A 19,914-nucleotide genomic window follows, 5' to 3' on the forward strand; every position below is an offset into this window, starting at 1 on the left:
AGCCTGCGAAACTTCCGGTTAAATGGAAGCTAAAGTCTGTGAGCGTAGTTCAGTACCATATCTTTGCTTGACCAGTCTTGGCAATTCAGGGTGAATCAATCGTAGCCATGTGAGGATAACAAAGTTCTCTAAAGTGGGAGACAGTTCCTCGTCCTCGTCGATTATCACTCCATGGTGCGTAATAGCACCCTTCCGATGCATGAGATTGTCCTCAATAAAGGCCATGAGACGCTGATATAAATCTTCTGGGCGTTCCTCAGGGTCAAGCTTAATGTCAGAAAAGTAAAAAAAGTGAGCTCCAGTAGACTGAAATCCATAATGGAGTCTGATAACTAGCCAGATCTGAACAATGGATGTAGAATTCTTCACCGTAGTGTTCCTTGAGATAACGGGGCAATAATTAGCTACTTGTCCAAGCATAAGTTCCGGTGCACTGACCTTTTGTAGAGCTGTTCGTCGCAACGCAACGGGAACCTCCTCATTATCATCGGTAAATCCCCGCAAGGGAGCATGGGCGGTTTTCTTGAGCTATGTGGCACCCGTCACTAGGAATGGAGCAAAGTTCCGATCTAGTGACAATGTGTACAAAAGATTTTGACGCCAGTTCTCAAATGAATTAACTGTCTCGTGTTTGGTTAAACACCACTCTTTAGGTGCTCTCGCAGTATTAGCCATGATGAGGGTGTAACTTGTGCTATCCAGTAAAAGCAATACTGACCGATCATCTGCTGTGAAGCGATTGTGATACTTATGAGTGTTTTACACGATCCAAACGAATGTCAGGTGTGGAAACTTGTCCGTAGCGCTGCCACCATGCCAGTAAGGTTTGACGGACACTCTTAGACCACTGACGATTGGGACACAAGATGGAGGGGCTTTTCGGTTGCAAGAGGATTTATTTTCGAAAACCACGGCGAGTACAAAAGGCGTAACCGGAGAGCGAAGACAAGGGAGCTAACTCGGGGAGTCTTCGGTACCGCTAATAACCAGCCAACACTATTGGCGATGGCTTCAATGAAATCAAACAAAGACAATTTCTGGACATTATTGTTTCCTCATATAACTGACAAGAACTGGTATGCATGTTATTATTAAAGTATTATCAGGTCAAATGGTTCAGAACGAAACTGTGTAGACATCAGGACAAGATTTCGAGTGAAACAAAAAGATTAAAGCTTTAATGTTCTACAGTTTGGCCCTCACCCTTTGAAGGTTGATTCTCCAGTGAACTCAAAGTAATAAAAGACAGTACATTCTTGAGTGTGATAAATTAGAATAGAACTCAATTAAATGTTGATGAAATAGATCATATTAAGATTATACATGTCAATGTTTTTTTACTGAAAGTGAAAAGTTGAATATTTGTTCTCTGATTTGATAAGAACAAGTTTGTTTTTAGTAAAATAGTATTATACTGTGAATTATTATATTTATTCTGTACCACATTAAGAAAAGAGAAAATATTCAGCCAATACTATTATTATCTTGTCATCTGAGAGAGTCAGAATCAATATTTGTTTCCGTCACTGATGACTGTATTTTCCGTTTTTGGCAAAAAGGTATGGTTTTTCACTGTTTTTTCAGAATAGATGAACTCTTGATTAAGTGCAATCATTCGTGTTTCAGTGATACCTGAGATTTTGAACACAACCCACAAGTTAGATGACATGGCCCTTACAGTATCCTTGTACACTGAATGTCTGGGATCTGGAGGTGGACACATCAATCCCACATGGTTCACATTGCCACCACCAATTACTTTACAGAATGTTGACTCTTACAAACTGCAATTCATCAGAGATTCTCGTTTAAATATGGAAAATCTACAAAAGCAGCTGAAAGATGGATGTGCTGATCTGAAGCTTGAGTCAGATGGTTCTGTGATCCTTGAATGCTGTCTTACTAAAGATATGCCTGATGCAAGAAACAAGGCTAAGTCTTGGAAGAAAAATGCAACTGAGGATTTGGAACATTTTCTTTCTCTGCTGATCACTGAGAAGGTAAATGTCCTTCAGGAGGTTTGGGATCATGTGAGGAAAGAGATTGAGAAGATAAAAAATTTCAAGCCAGATGCAGCAAGACTTTATATTTTTGATCAGTCTCAACTTATAGTTGTTGTCGGTCACAGGATGGTTGCAGAAGGACTGTCTAAACAGGTGAAGGACGTGGTAGCATCGTTGGAGGGAGATCATGAGCGGAAGAAGAAGGAAATCACTGAAACAATGTCAAGTCTGAAGTCATGGCAGTTACAGCTACTGCTTGCTCTTGGGTTCCCAGGTGATATGATGAAGAAATATGAACACTTAAAGGTTGAAATTAATGTGAACAAGAAAGAGATTATTTTCATAGGATTAGTTTCTTTTGTGAAATCTGCAAAGTTTGACATGTATGAAACAATGAATGACTTCAAGCAGACATCTTTGCCGAATGTGCTTGATGCTCAGATGATGCTTCTTCAGAAGAAAGATGTCAGGGATTACATTGTGAAGAAACTGAAGCTGAAACATCTGGTTGGTGTCTGGGAGGCAGACAAAGGTAAACTGTATGTGTATGGGAGAACAGACACTGAAGCTGCAGATGTTGTAAGAGTTCTGAAACAATGTGTGGTCCAGCAAGTCATCAACCTGGACCCGGAATCTGTCCCACTCTTGGCCTCTCCAGACTGGAGGAGGATCTGTGATGACCAGACACAGAACAGAGGGGACACTGTGAAGATGCACACAGCAGAGGATAAGTCTCACATTGTCATAGCTGCTATAGATGAACTGGTAGCTGGGGTGGCAGAAGAGGTGAACAACTTCATCACAGAATACACAGTGTATAGCGACACTGTCAAGTTCCCGAGGGGAATCCAGCGGTTCATGACTACACATAAAGATACTGAAATCAGAGATCTTTCGGAAAAATTCAAAATATATTCTGTTAAGATTATCTACCAGAGGACATCTGGTGATTTTACAGTGAAAGGAACCAAAGATGGATTAAGAATTGTAATGGGGGAATTGGAAAGACTATCCAAGAATGTGTTATATGGTAGCCACCTTTTCAACAAACCAGGGATTGCTAAACTGATCCTATCTGACAAAGGAGAGGCTGATATCAAAAGGATTGAGCAAACAGAACGGTGTGTGATAGAGCGAACTTATGATCCAAATGAGCGGACGGTTTATGGTAATACACGGAAGCAAAGGGGTCTAAGAACAGTTACAGGAGGGCCTCAGACCCAAGCCACATGTGACCTTGGGTCCGGCCGTACTCTGTACATGTGCCAAGGTGACATCACACAGATGAAGGTGGGGGCTATTGTTAATGCAGCAAATCAACATCTTTCTCATGGCAGTGGATTGGCCAGAGCCATTGTTGATAAAGGTTTGTTTAGTTTGGTTAACCGAAACATCCATTGAGAGTCTAACCTCAAACTCATCCAGATATTATTTGATCACAGTCGGTGTTTAATCCATGACAAGAGACAAATTATGACAGAGTGAGGAAGTCTTTCCTAAGTGTGAACCAAGCATTTTTAGATTAATCATTGACAAATTCATTCTTGTTAACAATTATAACACAGCAGTTCAGTAATCAAAGAATTTTGAGGATATTTGCCTAAATATGAGTTGTTCTAAAATATCACTTTTACATTCATTCTGTTTTCAAAAACTCCTTATTTTGTCTTATGAATAGGTATGTTAAAAAGTGTGTTGTTGATCTTCTTGAAGGTGGCAGAATTATTCAAGATGAAAGTGATGCTATCAGACGGAAAAATGGTGATGTGAATGTCGGAAAAGTAGCTGTGACCAGTCCTGGAAATCTTCCCTGCCAGAAGGTCATCCATGCTGTAGGACCTATATGGTCAGGTGGGAAGAATGACGAGGAAGGACTCCTTCAAGAAGCTATATTTAATAGTCTTGAGATGGCTGATAGCTGGAAACTTCCTTCTATTGCCATCCCAGCTCTAAGCACTGGTATCTATAGATACCCAGTGACAGAAGCAACGGAGTCTATCATTGATGCAGTACAGATATTTTTCACAGACAATCCAGGTAGCAAGGTGATGGATGTCTACGTGTGTGACAACAATGTCAACACTGTTCAAGCATTTATCCAGGCTGTGAAGAAAGTTTGTGGTGCCGCTAAAGTGGTTTCTGTGAACCAAGGTGTGGAAGCTGCAGATGAAGAAGATGGACAACACAGATCCCAAAGGAGATCAAGGAGACCAAGTGAGTAAAATGTATCTTCATTGTGTTTAATGAGCTATTGATGAACCATTGATCAATAACAATCAATGATCAATCAGTAGACCTTTCTCGATCCAATGATGGCTGGAACGTTTGCTGAATCTAGTGCTGAGCAACAAACAAACAAAACAGTAATTCTGGTCTCATTGCATTCCCGCCCTGAATGATGGTTCTTGTTCCCCAGTCGGGAAATTACACATCTTGATTTGCCAAGCTTTCAGGCAACATTCGCCCCTCTATCAAAACCGCAATTTGGCATTTTGTCTGTTCATTGAGATACAGTCTCTGAGGCATTTTTTAGCATGTGCTCAACACAGTTGTTTTAGTGATTGTGAGTTCCCCGATGGGAGCACACATTTTGGCTTCTGTGTGCACGTTCTGTTCATGCATGATTTGAAATTTCATTGTGATTTAGATGTTGCGTTGAGATGTGACATGATGGCATTGTAAATGTACACCTCAACAATAGCTACATTCAGATCACTAGTTCCCTTATTTATTGTTGGTAGTATATATAACACTCTGCTCACTTACAGGGCAATCGATGTGAACAGTGCCTTGGTGCGATTTATATGAAATGGACATGGAATCTTACCTATAAACCTTATTAGACTGTTTTCTAAATTAACTTACAGTTTTCTTTAGGATATATTCTAGTCAGAAGCTAAAGAAAATGAAAGTTGCCATCAAAAGAGCACCTTTGTCCAGCATTTAAGCATACATTGTGTGTTAATAAAAAAATATGACTGTGAGCTCAATGTTGAAGACAGTAAATGTTTGTTTTTTTAAATTCTTTTCTTTCAATGCAACATTTTGGTACAAAATGCCAGTACCTTTATCAAGCAAATAATCAACAACTGAGTAGGATGTCAAAGAATATATATTTTTATTGGCAATGACATTGTCTTATCAATATAATGCCTTTGTGACCTTCTTAATTGTGTTTCGGACAGTCTAACTTTTGCATAAGTGACATCACTATTATCAGATCTTTGCACTGTTTATTGAAGAAATATAACAATCTCATTTGGTGATATGTAATCTTTATTAACATGAGGCACTTTTTTGTAAGGGCATTCTAAACAACAGTATTCTTCTCCAGAGAGTGACGACGCATTCAGTCGACAGAGGGAAGATGTATTCAGTTCTTCAAGTATTCAGATAAACATTGTTTCTGGAGAAATAGCTACAGAACAGGTAAATGATTTATTCTGATCAAAGATTTCCAGTGTAATAAGCCCAAAGTAGTTAAAGATGCAGAGTTATTTATATCAGGGATCATCATTAAGGTTCACAGTCATCTGCCGTAATTACTTTAGAAGAATGGGTAGGTGGTTGAAAGTCTTGTTAACGTATTTACTTGAGTATAGTGTGCACTTTTTAAAAACAAAACACAGCTGTGTAGAAGGGGGTGCACATTATACACGCAATAATGAGTTTTGATGTTTTTTTCCCCCAATGGAAAGACATTACCGTGAGGACGTAACACCGGAAATACCATGTCAACAAATCCATACTAAGTATGCAAATTAATCATGTAATTAAACTGTCTGGCTATAAAAAGTGTTCTTTGTATATCTGGACTTACGTTTGTAACTTATTTCATAAATTTTATTAAAAATTCCTTTTAATATTGTTTTAATTAATTTCGGTGAAATTGTATGTGAAGCGATAGGTACGAAAAAGATAATTAAAAAACAGTTTTTATGTTTTCTTGGCTCTTCTAATGTGCATTCCCTCTGATTGAAATGTTGCACACGCCTTCTCCACATGGTTGGAACATGACACTTTGGCTCAGTAGCTGTTACAGCTCCAGCTCAATTATTTATTACATGATTATGATTTTCACACAGTTATTTAGTTGCCCAACAAGATTCCAAAACATGGGGATGCTAAGTTATTATTTATTATTATTACTATTATTCTTATGCCCTGAATGCTGATCAGAATTGTCATTTTACAGTGAAATACAATCTCTTTCACCGCTTTAACTTAGAATGGTGGTAAAAAAAAATCAATTATTTTTTAAGTCTAGCAACTGACTCAATGTTTGAGACAGATCCTTAAAGCGAATTGATCCATACTGCACAACTGTGCATTGTTCATTGCTTATATGACCAGTCCGTATTCATTTGTAAGGTCTGTTTTCTTCCATCAGGTGGATGTTATCGTCAACTCAACCTCACATGGCTTAGATCTGAACAATGGAGCGGTGTCCAAATCCATCCTGCAAAGAGCTGGAATGGTTATACAAAATGAGTGTTCTCAGAAGTACCCAAGCGGTGTTCGTCCAGGATGTTTTGCCATTTCCAGTGGAGGAATGCTTAGCTGTCGCCAGATTTACCATACCTGTCTTCCAAGATGGACTCAAGGCACCAATGGGCAACAGGTAGTTCATTGATGTCAATGTGGGCATTTATATAAGAAAGATTATATATATTTATAGACTTTATCAATACTTGTTTAAAAGACCAGTGAAAAGCAATATTGACCTCAAGCTTCATCCTTGGTCCGCATTCCTTTTTAACGTATGGACAGAGGATGAAGTCAATATTGTTTATTGTGGGGATCGATAATAAGTAGTGTCTCTACTTAATATCTTTATGAGGTTCCAACATATTGAGACATCTGATTGGCTTAGGTTTGGGGATTAATACTTCTGGGTAATACCCAATCTATTTTTAGTAACTCAATTTGTAAATATGGACCTGACTTGGAGTTGAATGACATATGACAGCTTCTGGGCCTGAGAGTATGGGAGAACTTTTTGCATATTATAATATAGCAACAGAGATGCATAAGATGCAAATACAAAAGGTTACACTGCAATATGAGTTTTTCGATGATTTGACAGAAAGGACAAATAGCCTCTGAATGTAAACCAGAAGAGCACACAGCACATTGTCCTTTCTGATGCCATTAGGTTGTGGCTTCAGGATGATTCGACCAAATTTAGTGTATGGAGAGACACTTATGAAACACATGTGAATGGGAACAGGTTTTGATAACAAGCAAGAAATCAGTGACGATGATCAGAATATGTTAAATAATGAGTTATTGTACCAGTAAAGGAGTTGGCCTGGTACCAGTGTCTGCAGGAATGAGTGTAATGAGTGTAATGGCGGGTGCTACAAGTATGGCAGGACATGCTTACCCTTTTGCGAACATCACTGATTTTCACTGATCCATTTGGGGGCACAGGTGGCCCAGTCGTCTAAGTTGCCATGATTCGCTGTGCAGAGTTGCGTCCCTTGGGTACACCAGAAACCTATGTTTGCGGGTTTGAATCCAGGTTCGCCCCAGTGATGTTTCTAGGTTTGTCAGCATTATACCCATGCTCGTGGGTTTCACAGAAGTGGTAAACATCTGAGACATGCATCACTTCCGGCTTTCCTACTACATTAAGGTGTCACGCTGCGATATGTCTGGAATACTGTCATAAAACCCAACACACTCACTCATTCACTGATCCATTCATAGATTTTTCTCCGCTATTTTCTCTTTCATGCCCAATGGAATCTTTTGTTTTTCATCAGGTAATCAAGCCTGGTTATTCTCTTGCATTGATATATTGTATGTTGTTCATTATCAGGATATAACTAACCATACTCCACATGACAAACACCCATTGGACCACAGCCTTTAGTATTGCTCTGGGAGAAACCAAAGTTCACAAGCAAATAAAATACTTTACTTAACATATGTCTAGTTACAGTACGTAAACAACCATTACTTGCATTATTTTGTGTAATTAAAATGAACATACATTTGAAGAATCCTCAGTGTTGAGACGTCTCTTGTGTGGGAATACTATATGATGTTATCAATTAGGTGCCACAGTGAACACCCTGCAAAGATGATAGACAGTAGAGTGCAATACACTTTGAGCTTGCTATACTCTGATTCTGATAGATTCTGTTACAAATCAAAGGGCTTTCACGATTTACGATATATTGGCACACCACTTGCCTTGTAGTGGTTCAAGGTTAAAATCAGTGTCCAGCAGCCTATGCTGGTCATAAGAGGTGACCGAATGGCTGGTGGGGCTCGGTTGGTTGAAAGGTGTCCTCGTACCCCGATATCATGGATCATTGCTTACAATATTGATTACTGGACTGTCAGGTACAGACCTGATTATATACAGGCCATTGTCATATAGCTGGATGCGTTAAACAAACAAACATTTGAACTATTATTGCAAATGTTAACCTGGTATTTTCGCACTTTCTGAAAACACCACGAGTCTCGTAACTAATTCTTTCCTATCTTTTTTTGCTAGAAGGTTCTGCAAGATTTGATTCGAGATTGTCTTCAGGAAGCTCACAAAAAGAGGTACCAGTCCATTGCTTTCCCTGCACTGGGGACTGGTAACCTGGGATACCCACGAGATGTGGTTGCCAAAACCATGATGGAGACGGTGGAACAGTTCGGACAGGACAACCCCGGGACATCACTACAGGAGGTGAAGATAGTTGTGTACCACAAGGATACTGCGACTACTAAGGTACATTTATCTATAAATATAAAATATTTAAAAAATTAGTAACCATGATAACATTACTGAAAGTGAAATATTGAGTTTTGTGTTTTTTTCAAAATTACGTCAAAATGTTCAAATTGTGGTAAATGCTTGAACATTATCTTCATACAGATGATGGAATTTCTAATGCAGCATTTCAGGAAATATTGAATAATCTCCATGAACTTAAGTAAGAAGTTGACATCTTTAGTCTACAATGTGGTGAATTCTTTGAAAAATTACCAGAGGTTAATATTCAGGATATAAACCTAGTACGTTTTGAGATTTGAGGTAGTCTATATGTAATTCAGATACCTTTTATATCAATTCGAAACCGGGTTCTTTAGCTTGAGGTTTAAAATGTGTAAACTAGTTGAAAATAATGGTTACAAAAAACATAGTTTTTTGAAGATATTAATGGAAAAACCTTCCATAGATATATATTTTGTTTTCATTGCAACCTTTTTGCATATTTGCACTGCTTGGACTCTACCAAGTCATTTCTAAAACTTCAACATGACATCTTCCATTGTTAGGGTGACAGGTTATAGAAATCATAACAAAAAATGCTGGACTGAGTTATTTCTCAAATAACTCAAATCACAATAGTTGTTCACGATAACTGTAAATGTTTAAACTTATCCTCTCTCTATGCATGTTTTCCATCTTCAGTTCTAGAACAAAGTTTCCATCTTTAAAAAAACAACTCGCCCCAACACATCCCATACATCACCATAGCCACCACTTTTAACCATGGGTCAAATACAACTGCAATCCTGTGTGATGCTACCCCATGCAACCTAATCACCTGACATTTTCTGACACCCTCATGCTCTTTCTAAATCCCTAAGATTAAGATGTACTTGAACAGAGAATACATTTTCTTCTTTTCATGGAGGCTCAAGATTGTCTGTCTATCTCATTACCAACCACTGAGACTAAAACAATGTCATTGAACAATAACGTCCTCTTTGCAAAGACTGCAAACACCTGTTTTCTCCACGTGATCCACGCTCTGTGTGTTTTAACTGTCAGGACACAAGTTCTATCAATAATCGATGTCAGCAATGTCCCCAACTTTCCAAAACAGATCAGCAAAGTGTTCAGCGGATCAGCATTCCAAGGTGTCGTTGAAGGATTCTGAGCACAGCACAGCCAGCCAAGAAATCCAAGCGAACAGTGCTTTCTAATGTTTCCGTACCTCCCTTGTCTTCTTGTGAGACCAATTCATCAACAATCACTGCGATATCGATAGAGGAGGACGCACTTTCCGACTCATTCCTCACAGCTGAACTTCCCGCTGCTAAGAGGACCACGCCTTGTGTGCGTGAGGATATCCTATCTTCTCCTACAGTTGTCCTGCATTCACCTGACTGCTGTACTGTACTATCAACTGACGAGTCCCTTCTTATCTCTACGATGCATGTTCTACAAAAGGTCGATATCACTCGGAGGATCGACTGTCCCCAACAGAATGACATTCCTCAAGAGACCGACAGACCTTGACAGAAATATGCTGTTATGGGTTGCTAGATCAACATGATTTGGGGATCGTTGTTCTCCTGTACCTACCCCCAGACCACCTCAAGGCTCCTAAACTTTTGTTCAAAACCCTTTTAAGGATCGTCGCACTGACTCCCATGATTTTTTTTCTGGTGAACTTTTTTTCTTCTTCTTTTTTTCATTCTCAAGATAGTTGCCACGGTTTTACAATTAACCCTCACAAACTCACACGGTGAGAGGTATAGGGCTTGGTGTGATAATGACATTATTTAGAATAATAAGTACAAAAATAACAGTTAACATATCAATTATAAAGAAAAATAAAATAAAAAATCACATGATCAAACTGATTGCCAGAATCTTTCTACATTCCCTTCATTTTTTGATCTTCGTACAGACGCTGCTTCAGTACCTGACTCAAACTTCCAGATACTTGTTCAATCAGCACAGTTTCAACCAGACAAGGCTTCGACTTCGCATAGCGCCTCTACCATTCCAGTCTGGATGACACGGCTAGCTAATCATGGTGATCAACAGATGCTGTTGTCATCTCCCGGAAGTAACGACATTGTGGATTCAGGACAAGCAGAGAGCAGGGTGTTGGTCAGCATGGCATTTGGCACATTTCCAGGAATCTCTGATAGACTCTCATGTCTCAGACTGGACATAGGGAAAGATCTTCAATAGGTTATTCTCGTAGGTGGTGTGTACTCTCACTGATACACATCGAACGTCTACCAAAGCTCAGTAGGATCATAAATGGAAGGCATTTGAAGGCTGATGCTCTGCTTGAGAATACTTTTCTCTGACCACTTCTCCCACCCCTTCTCCCACCACTTCACCTCAACAAATAGCTGAGTACCTTCCACATCTCTGCACAACCAGGAAGTTGACGGGTTCCACTTAAGCTACCTGTTTGGCTGCTATTAATTCTGTCATTGCCACAGTTAATTACAGGCTCCAAGGTCTCCATTGTTGCTGAGCTACAGTTTTGATTTGTCATACTGGCTTACGGATCAGTCATCTTGGTTTAGACCACGTGCATTCGATCTCAACATCCTCCATCATCTATCTTCTGTGGATTATTAAGATTTGGAGGAAAAGGACTTCAAACACTTGAAGTTCAAAATGATCTTCCTCCTTGCACTGGCTTACAGCACCTCGCATCAGTGAGATCACTGCCTTAGACATAAATTGAGTCTGGGTTTGAAAGACAACACCATGGCAAAGTCTTTTTGGGATTACGTTAGGATTTTATTGCTAAAACCATCTCCCAGGACAACATGACCGATTGTTTACTATCCCGCTGCTCTCCACGATATTGGGGCCGGATGATATTGAAGATCTCTCCCTGTGTCCAGTCAGAGACATGAGAGTCTACTTGAAGGCATCTGAGGCCTTGCAATGCTCACTCAAGCATGTTTTTATCCCATTATCAACGCCTGCAAACTAGTATCTTGGACCGTGATCTCCTTTTGGCTGTGTTCTGTCATCTTAAGAGCCTACAACTTTATGGGATTACCACCTCCAGTAGCTTCTAACCCACATGAGACAAGAGCAGTTGCATCTACCATGGCGTCACACAGCGACTGTACTTTACTGGAGGGCTGGTTCTGGAGATTGGACACAGTGTTGGCATCCCACTTTCGAGACATCACTTCAGAGTCTCTGGGACCTCAGTGTGATAGCAGTAAAATCTTCTGGGTAACTGGTTCTGTTTTGTAATTTATATTGCGAGAGGATGTCTCCCTGCTTCAGCTAAAATGTTTGGGCCTACAGTTTTTCCAAAGGGCCTACAGTTCTTTTAAATGTGCTGGCCCTTGAGGCTCTACTTTACTCTGCTGAGTTTCAGACACTATCCGTCTCCCGGTTGAGGACCTATTACCGGCTTGGGTATCTGCGTCCACAATCCAACAGTTGGATAAATGCATAGTTTAAGATAGGATTAGTTTATGAATATACAATTCATTGTAAAATTTCAATATTTACAAAGGTCAACCCTGATCTATAACTTTGTTCACATTAATGCGATGATTTACTGGTGGAAATGAAAGCCACTGTTGTTAGCTGTCTAGCTGTGGTATGAAAGACTGCTCATTTTGTGGCCCTGACACAGTACAGTCCTAAATGTATGTTATATTTAAGTCATGTGTTCTGAAATATATTTCATCATGTTTCTCATCAAATGTATACAATTATAATGTTTTTTTGGCAGCGATTGTTATATGCATTGTTTTGTAGGCTATCTATAGATAAATGTTCTCAAACACAAGGGTTTTGTGTGAAAGGGCATGTTAGTTTTGAAGTATCAAAGGGAATTAGGTACCTGATTTTGATCTTAATTTGACAAATCAGAATCAAGAATTCTTCAGTGTCATGGTACAATTATGCATACTAGAAATCATTCATAATATGATAAATCAGATACAGTATACAAAAGCCAAAGAACTAAAATATTGTAGAAATAATTAATGCCCTCAGATATAGGACCCGTGAAGATCCGGGGTAGTATAGGTCTTCAGCAACCCATGCTTGCTAAAAAGGTGACTGTGCTTGTTGTAAGAGGCGACTAACGGGATTGGGTGGTCAGGATCAGTGCTCATGATGTCAATCACTGGATTGTCTGGTCCAGAATCCATTATTTACAGACCGCCGTCATATAGCTGGAATATCACTAAGTGAGGTGTTAAACAACAAACCAAACCAAACCAAAACCTTAGATATTCTCATAATTTGCTTTGAACATATTAATATACAATATTATGACAAGGTGCAGCTTCTGGATGGAGACATCAAGAACTATCTGCAAGCTGTTTGACTCCCAGCCTTACTCAGTAATTTGCTGGTAATTGGGGGATATAGACTTTGTATATATCAAAATATCAACACCATGATATAAAGAACAGTGAGTAGATATACACATGTAGATCGCATGATGATGAGTTTAACAGTAGCTATTTTGTCTTTAGTATTTTCTTTGTCATGTGATCACTGAATAGATCAGAATATCCAGTTTTGTATATATCTTTGTTTCTACTCAGCAATTGAAGTCTTTTTTACAGGCATTTCAGTACCACAGACAAACTGGTTCCATTGGTGCAGGTGCCCATTCAGGTGCCCATGACAAAGCAACATCAAGTAGTTGTAGCAGAAGAACATTCACAAAGGGAGGTTCGTCATCTGCAGAAGCAAAGACAGGTTGGTCTTGAGTAGTGGTTTGAAGACATGTGAAGCAGCATGTGGGCAACATGTAAAGTCCTGGGCCCCGATCCACAAAGCCTTCGTAACTTACACATATCGTAAGAGTTTACGATTGAAATTAAGATAATTTTACTAATATTTACGACCGATCCACAAAGCGTTCTTAATCTGTTCGTAAATTCATCGTCTTACGATCATTGTCGTAAATTAAGATTGTCGCTCTCCTGTGATGGAGGTAAGAATATAGGGGGATTCCCCAATGACGTAATTAATTTACAGGGGAATCCCTTCACTGTATTAGCAGACGACGCCAGTCGTATTATCAAGCGATCATGGATTCTAGTCAACCATTGACATTGAAACGGCAAAGGAGCAAGAACTGGACTAACAGTGAATTAGCCCTTCTAATAGAGGATGTACAGTCGAAGAAAAACGTGTCGTTTTCGTCATTCACCAACAATTTGACGAACAGTATGAAGAAGAAAGCATGGGAGGACATTTCACAGAGGTGAGTGATTCAATGAAATTGTGCGTTTGGGTGTGTGTGTGTGGAAGCGTGGAAGGTGTGCAGGGGGGTGGTGTCATATGTCTGGTATAAACTGGAGTACAAATATGTAAATAATGATCAATTAACGTATCGATGTTTTATGTTGAATACTGCAAGACGAGGAGAGCATTCTGACGGTAAATATCTTTCGGCTATCTCACCAACCTGTCAACAGGGTGTTACTTCATCAACCTGTCTTTGGTAATAACTTGATGCAAAGGATATACATAAGCTGGAACTAGCGCTGCAGGGTCACGAGCAGCCATTTTGTCACTTATGAAGGGACACCACTCTATCCGTATTTTAGACGACACATTCTCTCGATACATTCTCACCCTTCACTCCATTACTTTTTTTCTTGACAATTTATTAAAGTTCACTGATCTTGTTTCAGCATCAGTGCAAACAGTGGTGTCAAGAGACTGACCAAAGATGTTAAAAAGAAGTGGATGGACTACAAGTATGTGTATACACACAGAACAATTTAGAACATAATATTATTTTATGTAAACAAATACTCATTGCATGGTATAAAACATGTGCTTGTCCTGACATACATGTTCAGTGAAACATTCATATTTAGCTGTTATTAAATATAAATTAAAATTGTTTATACTGGTACTATTGTTTAGATAATACGAGGTGTGTTTGTTCATTTATACATTTTGTTCCATGAGGAGCCAAACAAGGAAAAAAGAAGCTGAAAGAAGGAGGGAGGCAACGAGATCTGGTGGGGGGCCTCCACCATTCAGCCTCTCTGAAATGGAACAGCGGGTGAGCCTACAGTTTCTTTTTCAATCTTGAATTTCTTAAATGCTATATGATTGGCTGGTTTTTTTATATGTGGGCATATTGAGTACTCAACAAGTACAAATTAATATAGTTGCTGTTGAATTGTAATTTTACAATTGATATGAAAAGCTCTTAAAGGAGCAGTTAGATTGTGATTATATCAAACAGGTCATCTTTTGACCAATAAGTTATAAGGTAAAGTACTTCATACCTTATTACAGAGAACATTAACATTGTAACATGCATTGAAAGAAATATTGATTTCAGGTTGTATCATTCATACCTCCCTGCTCGATTCAAGGCTGTGAGGGTGGCCTTGAAAGTGAAGAATATGAAAGTAAGTTGCGTAATTGGTTGTGTGAATGGCTGTATGTGCAGTTGTTTACTTAACCGGTCTCATAGTTTATGTTAATGACCATATGTCAGATATATAATATTATAGATTATCTCATACAGTAAAGGTAATTGTGATCATGTAAGATAAAAGATGAAGTATAAACTTAAAGTTGATTTTGAAATTGGATTAATAGTTCCATTAATAACCATACTTTTGGTAGATTTTGCCTTTTTTCATTGCAGAGAAATTGGTAAATTGGAACTACATGTATCTTATTACTTACAGACACTACCCCAGCAACTCCAGTTTTTCCAGAGACTCTTCAAGCCCTGCAGGATTTGCCTTGTGATGGGGCCTTTGTACCACCTACATACATGTACTCAGAGAGTGTGATGTCGGCAGATGATGTTCCTCAAGGTATTACCATATACATAATGGAAATACTGCACAATAAATTTAATACAACTTTTAAGGGTTCTGGGTGGGGAGAGATTTGCAACTGTGATAGTTTATTGCAGGTATACCTACCACAAGATAAGATGAAATCATGTATGCAACATCACAGGTCTTAGAAATACAGTTCATGGATTTTGATTGTATCTCCAATCTCTCTATGTGTTTATGTATTATGTATTATAGGGAGAGAGGTGTTTACTTAATATTCCTGTGGATATGTTTTAAATACAACATTCACATGTCTCAGTTAAATGATTTGTTTCTTTAATACAGTTGATGCAGTTTCACATGTTAAGGCCACAAAGACTCTCAGTGGTATGTACAGCAATACATCAAATTTGAAATGATAGAAAGAGAAAAAAATGTAATTTACTCAAGAAACCCTGATTTTTGTTTTGATGAAGTTTGTATACAGATGGACCAGACATAACTGTTGCTGTGAGACTTGTGTTATGTAAAATGAAAATTTCTTTCAGACAAAGATAACATTCTGAACATAGAGAGGGAGAAACTGAATGTGCTGAAAGAGCTTCTTGAGGTGGAAAAAAAGAGATTACATATGGAAGAACAGAAATTGGCCTACATCATTTCTCTGGAAGCTGGCCACTCTGGCCAACTGCATGTATCACCAGTTATTCAGTTCCTTTGAACTTTGATTAATTTTCCCAAATATAAAAATTCATACTGATAATGTAGCTTCTGTTGTCATTTATCATCGGTTACAAAAAGTTGTTTATCTTAATCATACAATCATTTAGAGAAACAGTTATTGACGACAGCTTGTCGGACTTTGAGGCCGTCATTGAGAGGTCCCCGGGTAAGCTATCCCATCTTCTTGGATCAGGTCTTCTTGTGTAGGAGGAGCTGGCAATCTTAGGCTGATGCAGAAGTTATGCAGCTGACAGGATGCATACACAACTTGATGGCATTTTGGGGGGGGTGAACAGCAGGCAGCCACCTGATTTATGTAGGCACCTAATAATGTATATAAACACAAACATTACCCTTTGTTCAGAATGCAGATAAGATAGACTAGTCGCATTATTATGTGTAAAACTTGAAATATTCTAAAAAGACCATATCTCTGATTTACTTTAAAGTATGAGTATTATCTTAAAGCATAACATCTTAATCTGTCATTAGCACAGATGTATGCCATACTAATGTCTCAAATATTGAAAAATGATATATATGATTGAGTCAAATAAGGGATGAACATATACATGCCTGAACCTGGATTTAAGGAGTCCAAAAGCCCTCTCCACAGTGTTGTAACATTCCTCAGACGGTGTTGTAGGGTTAACTATTGGCGTAAGCAGCCATGGGCGACATGCATATCTGATGGAAAAATTGTAATTCTGTTAAACATATTGACCATACCATTAAATATTGAAAGACAACTTAAAATACCAGCTTATATATTTCACTTCAAATGTTATTTCATTTCGTGACAATTTTATTGGTGTCAGTTTACATTGTGAAATTTGGGTTTAAGTACAAGGGGAAATCACTTACACTCAAAGCTAGATTTTATGGCCGCTGCTTTTAATTTATGATCAATATATTTTAAAGTGACTAATATGAAATAAACATTGGAATCTGAAAATCACATTATGATTACAGTATGGTCTTCTGTATGCCAAGTTACAAAAAATATCAACTTCTTGTTTATGTGTTTTCATATCTCTGTAGTGGTTACAATACAACTTATGTTTACACAAATGATTTGCTGTTACCCTGAATCGCCTAGCAACCATCCGTCATTCCCAGCAGTCTCCATATACTGCCCAATCTTGCTGTTTTGTAGCATGAACGAATCATTAGTTGAACCAGGCCACTTGGAAACCACACTTGTAAACCTTTTGATTAAATATACATATTTATAATTCTTCCATCAGCCATGCATTCATAAATCGATAATAAAGTTATTTTCTCAAGTCCCTGTGTGTGTGTGTGTGATAGTCCAACTGGCTGTTTACAGTTTTCTTTATTCTTTATTTATTCAGCAGTGAGCATTGCTTTAAGTACTAAAACAATCGTCCTTTATCACAATGGTAATTCCGCACGGTAATAGAAACCTGTATTGGACCTCATGACAAAACCCTTGTTGGGCCTTACGTAATGATTGGTCAACAAAATGAGTAGGTGGCACTACTAGTCATTGTCAAGGTCATTAAAGAGAGTAAACAAGGTGTGTATCCTTCGATGTTTCCCTGAATAATGTTGTTATTACGTCTGTATACGAATGATTGATTCATACTGACCCTATTAATTGTTAAATAAGGATGTTGCTGGGTGTTGTTGTTAACGTCTGTGAAGTGTGATGTACCTTAGTTCTGCGTCACAGACAGCTTGAACGTTTACGGCATGGAAGCCCTTCCTGCAAACGTAAACCGCTTCTTCATCCCCGGTTGGTTGCATGATAGGTATGAGGGTGCCATCTATACAACCAAGCACTTTTGGAAATCTGCTAATGTTATAAAATGCTTCCTTCGTGACACGTTGGTCGGATGTTGCCTTTGGGAACGAAATCAGTTTTAGTTGTTTGACAATTGCTTCATTTGTACGGGTAAACACCCGTGACACAGTGGACTGGGATACGCCATGCAAGTCTGCTAGTTCAGTGAAGAACGACCCCTTACTATAAAACCTGAGGGCAATCAAAACCTGTGTTTCCGGGGACAATGCATGGGAACGCTCTGTTTGTGAAGCAAGATATGGTTTCAGTAAGTCTATAAGTTTAAATATGGCATGACGTGGTAGCCGGTAGCGCCGGATTATGCTGTCATCATCGAGCGTGTCAAGTACTCGACTTCGGTCTCGAAACACCCTTGGTCGTGATCGTGTTGCCTTTTCTTCTAATATGCCAAGCAAAAAATATGCCGCCATCTTGATACTAAAGTTACGACAGAAATGCTTGATTTACGATAGGTACTGACCACTCATAATTTTTCTCTTAACTTTACGAGATATTTTCACTAAGATAGCTTTGTGGATCGCTTAAGATTTTTGTCATAAAGTTACGACAGGTTTTATGATGTTCGAAGCGCTACGAAGGCTTTGTGGATCGGGGCCCTGGGCTAAGTTGATTGTAACTCACTAAGTACGCGATCTTAAATTTTTGTTACGATCGGCCGCCTGTTCCACAAAGCAATCTTAACTAAGAGAGTTGTAAGTTAAGATCAAAATGCTAAGTTGCTCCGGACCAACTTAGGATCGCTAAAATCGATCTTAAATATTGTACCATAACAACAAAGATGGCGACTTTTATTATGATGTGCAAGGAAATGGACCGTGTCTTACACAAAGAAAGGGTTTTTAGAGACCGCACCCGGCAGCTGGATACGTTATCTGACGATGAACTGTATGCGCGATATCGTATGCCACGCCACGCCCTCTTGAAACTGCTCGAAGCAGTCTCTCCGTCCATTACACCAGCAACCCAGCGTTCACATTCCTTCACAGATCTACGGGTTGCCTCCCATTTTCAACCAGCAAGAACTGTAAAGTGATCATGGCTGCATTCAAGTTGCACAATTTCTGCATGGATCAGAAAGTGCCATTACCACAACTGCTGGAAGAAGACCAGGAAGCCCACGTCATCTATCAGGGCAATGGTCAAGATGGACATCAGGCCAGAGCTCAGCTGATTGCTCATTATTTCTCATGAACTGTCTCTGATTCACAATTCTTGAGAACATTACAATAATGACAGGAACAAGTGTATATTCTGGATGTTTAATACAACTGATAAAAACATTTGAATTTCAAACTGTGTGTACTTGTGCAATTACAATTTTGTTTCATAATTAAACAGATGTTTTATTTTAATATATGAATACTGTCCATGCATTATTGTTTAAATGTAATGTCTAACACTCTTACAATACAACTGATATGACATCTATGTATGTGAGCCATTTACATCATAATAAATCAAAACAAACATGACATTATTCAATTTGTTTCCAAGACATACAAGTTGTTGTTTGTTTGAACGAAAGAAATACAAGTAAAATGCAAGTGTATGTTATCAGAAAAGTAAGTACCTACCTTCCAAATATCATATCATGTCGTCTCCCCTCTCCCTCCTCACACTATTTCAGTTAACATTTTATTGTTGGTTTCATGACATCATTGTCTAGTGGCATATTACTTTCCAATTTTATTTAAACATCATGAATTGTTGCCACAAACAATAGTATAGGTTTTCATTTAAATAACATCAGACTTACACATCTGCTAAATACTAATTAAGAATAACAAAACTGCATGCTGCACTGCTATACCTTTTGTTTTTCAGATTATTTCCCTTGAGATAATG

At 38.6% G+C, this 19,914-nt stretch overlaps 2 protein-coding genes and 1 pseudogene across 2 annotated transcripts in view; 2 read left to right on the plus strand and 1 right to left on the minus strand.

Annotated features, from left to right (window-relative positions):
• LOC139451981 (protein mono-ADP-ribosyltransferase PARP14-like) overlaps positions 1-19,914 on the plus strand; it is a 150,909-nt gene that overhangs the window by 102,806 nt on the left and 28,189 nt on the right. Inside the window, exons 12-17 of the mRNA XM_071233260.1 lie at positions 1,627-3,369; positions 3,717-4,217; positions 5,308-5,432; positions 6,394-6,624; positions 8,518-8,739; positions 13,320-13,455. Of these exons, the coding sequence (XP_071089361.1) occupies positions 1,627-3,369; positions 3,717-4,217; positions 5,308-5,432; positions 6,394-6,624; positions 8,518-8,739; positions 13,320-13,455 (2,958 nt within the window). The remainder of the gene's footprint in view (positions 1-1,626; positions 3,370-3,716; positions 4,218-5,307; positions 5,433-6,393; positions 6,625-8,517; positions 8,740-13,319; positions 13,456-19,914) is intronic.
• On the plus strand, positions 13,791-16,239 carry LOC139452806 (myb/SANT-like DNA-binding domain-containing protein 4). The gene is made up of 7 exons (XM_071234427.1): positions 13,791-13,966; positions 14,400-14,465; positions 14,683-14,779; positions 15,065-15,134; positions 15,420-15,551; positions 15,864-15,905; positions 16,067-16,239. The coding sequence occupies exons 1-7, from the start codon at positions 13,791-13,793 to the stop codon at positions 16,237-16,239; spliced, it is 756 nt and encodes a 251-aa protein (XP_071090528.1).
• Positions 16,341-17,400, minus strand: LOC139452807 (putative nuclease HARBI1; annotated as a pseudogene).

Source organism: Haliotis cracherodii, unplaced genomic scaffold (assembly GCF_022045235.1).
Source record: "Haliotis cracherodii isolate W230 unplaced genomic scaffold, xgHalCrac1.p SCAF_9, whole genome shotgun sequence".
NCBI classification, from domain to species: Eukaryota; Metazoa; Mollusca; class Gastropoda; order Lepetellida; family Haliotidae; genus Haliotis; species Haliotis cracherodii.

Excerpts from the sequence above, each read along its gene's own strand:
- LOC139452806 (XM_071234427.1), top strand. The coding sequence starts at position 13,791 with ATGGATTCTAGTCAACCATTGACATTGAAACGGCAAAGGAGCAAGAAC. Across the intron at positions 15,135-15,419 it reads TGAAAGTGAAGAATATGAAA|ACACTACCCCAGCAACTCCA; the intron begins GTAAGTTGCGTA and ends TATTACTTACAG. Across the intron at positions 15,552-15,863 it reads GGCAGATGATGTTCCTCAAG|TTGATGCAGTTTCACATGTT; the intron begins GTATTACCATAT and ends TCTTTAATACAG.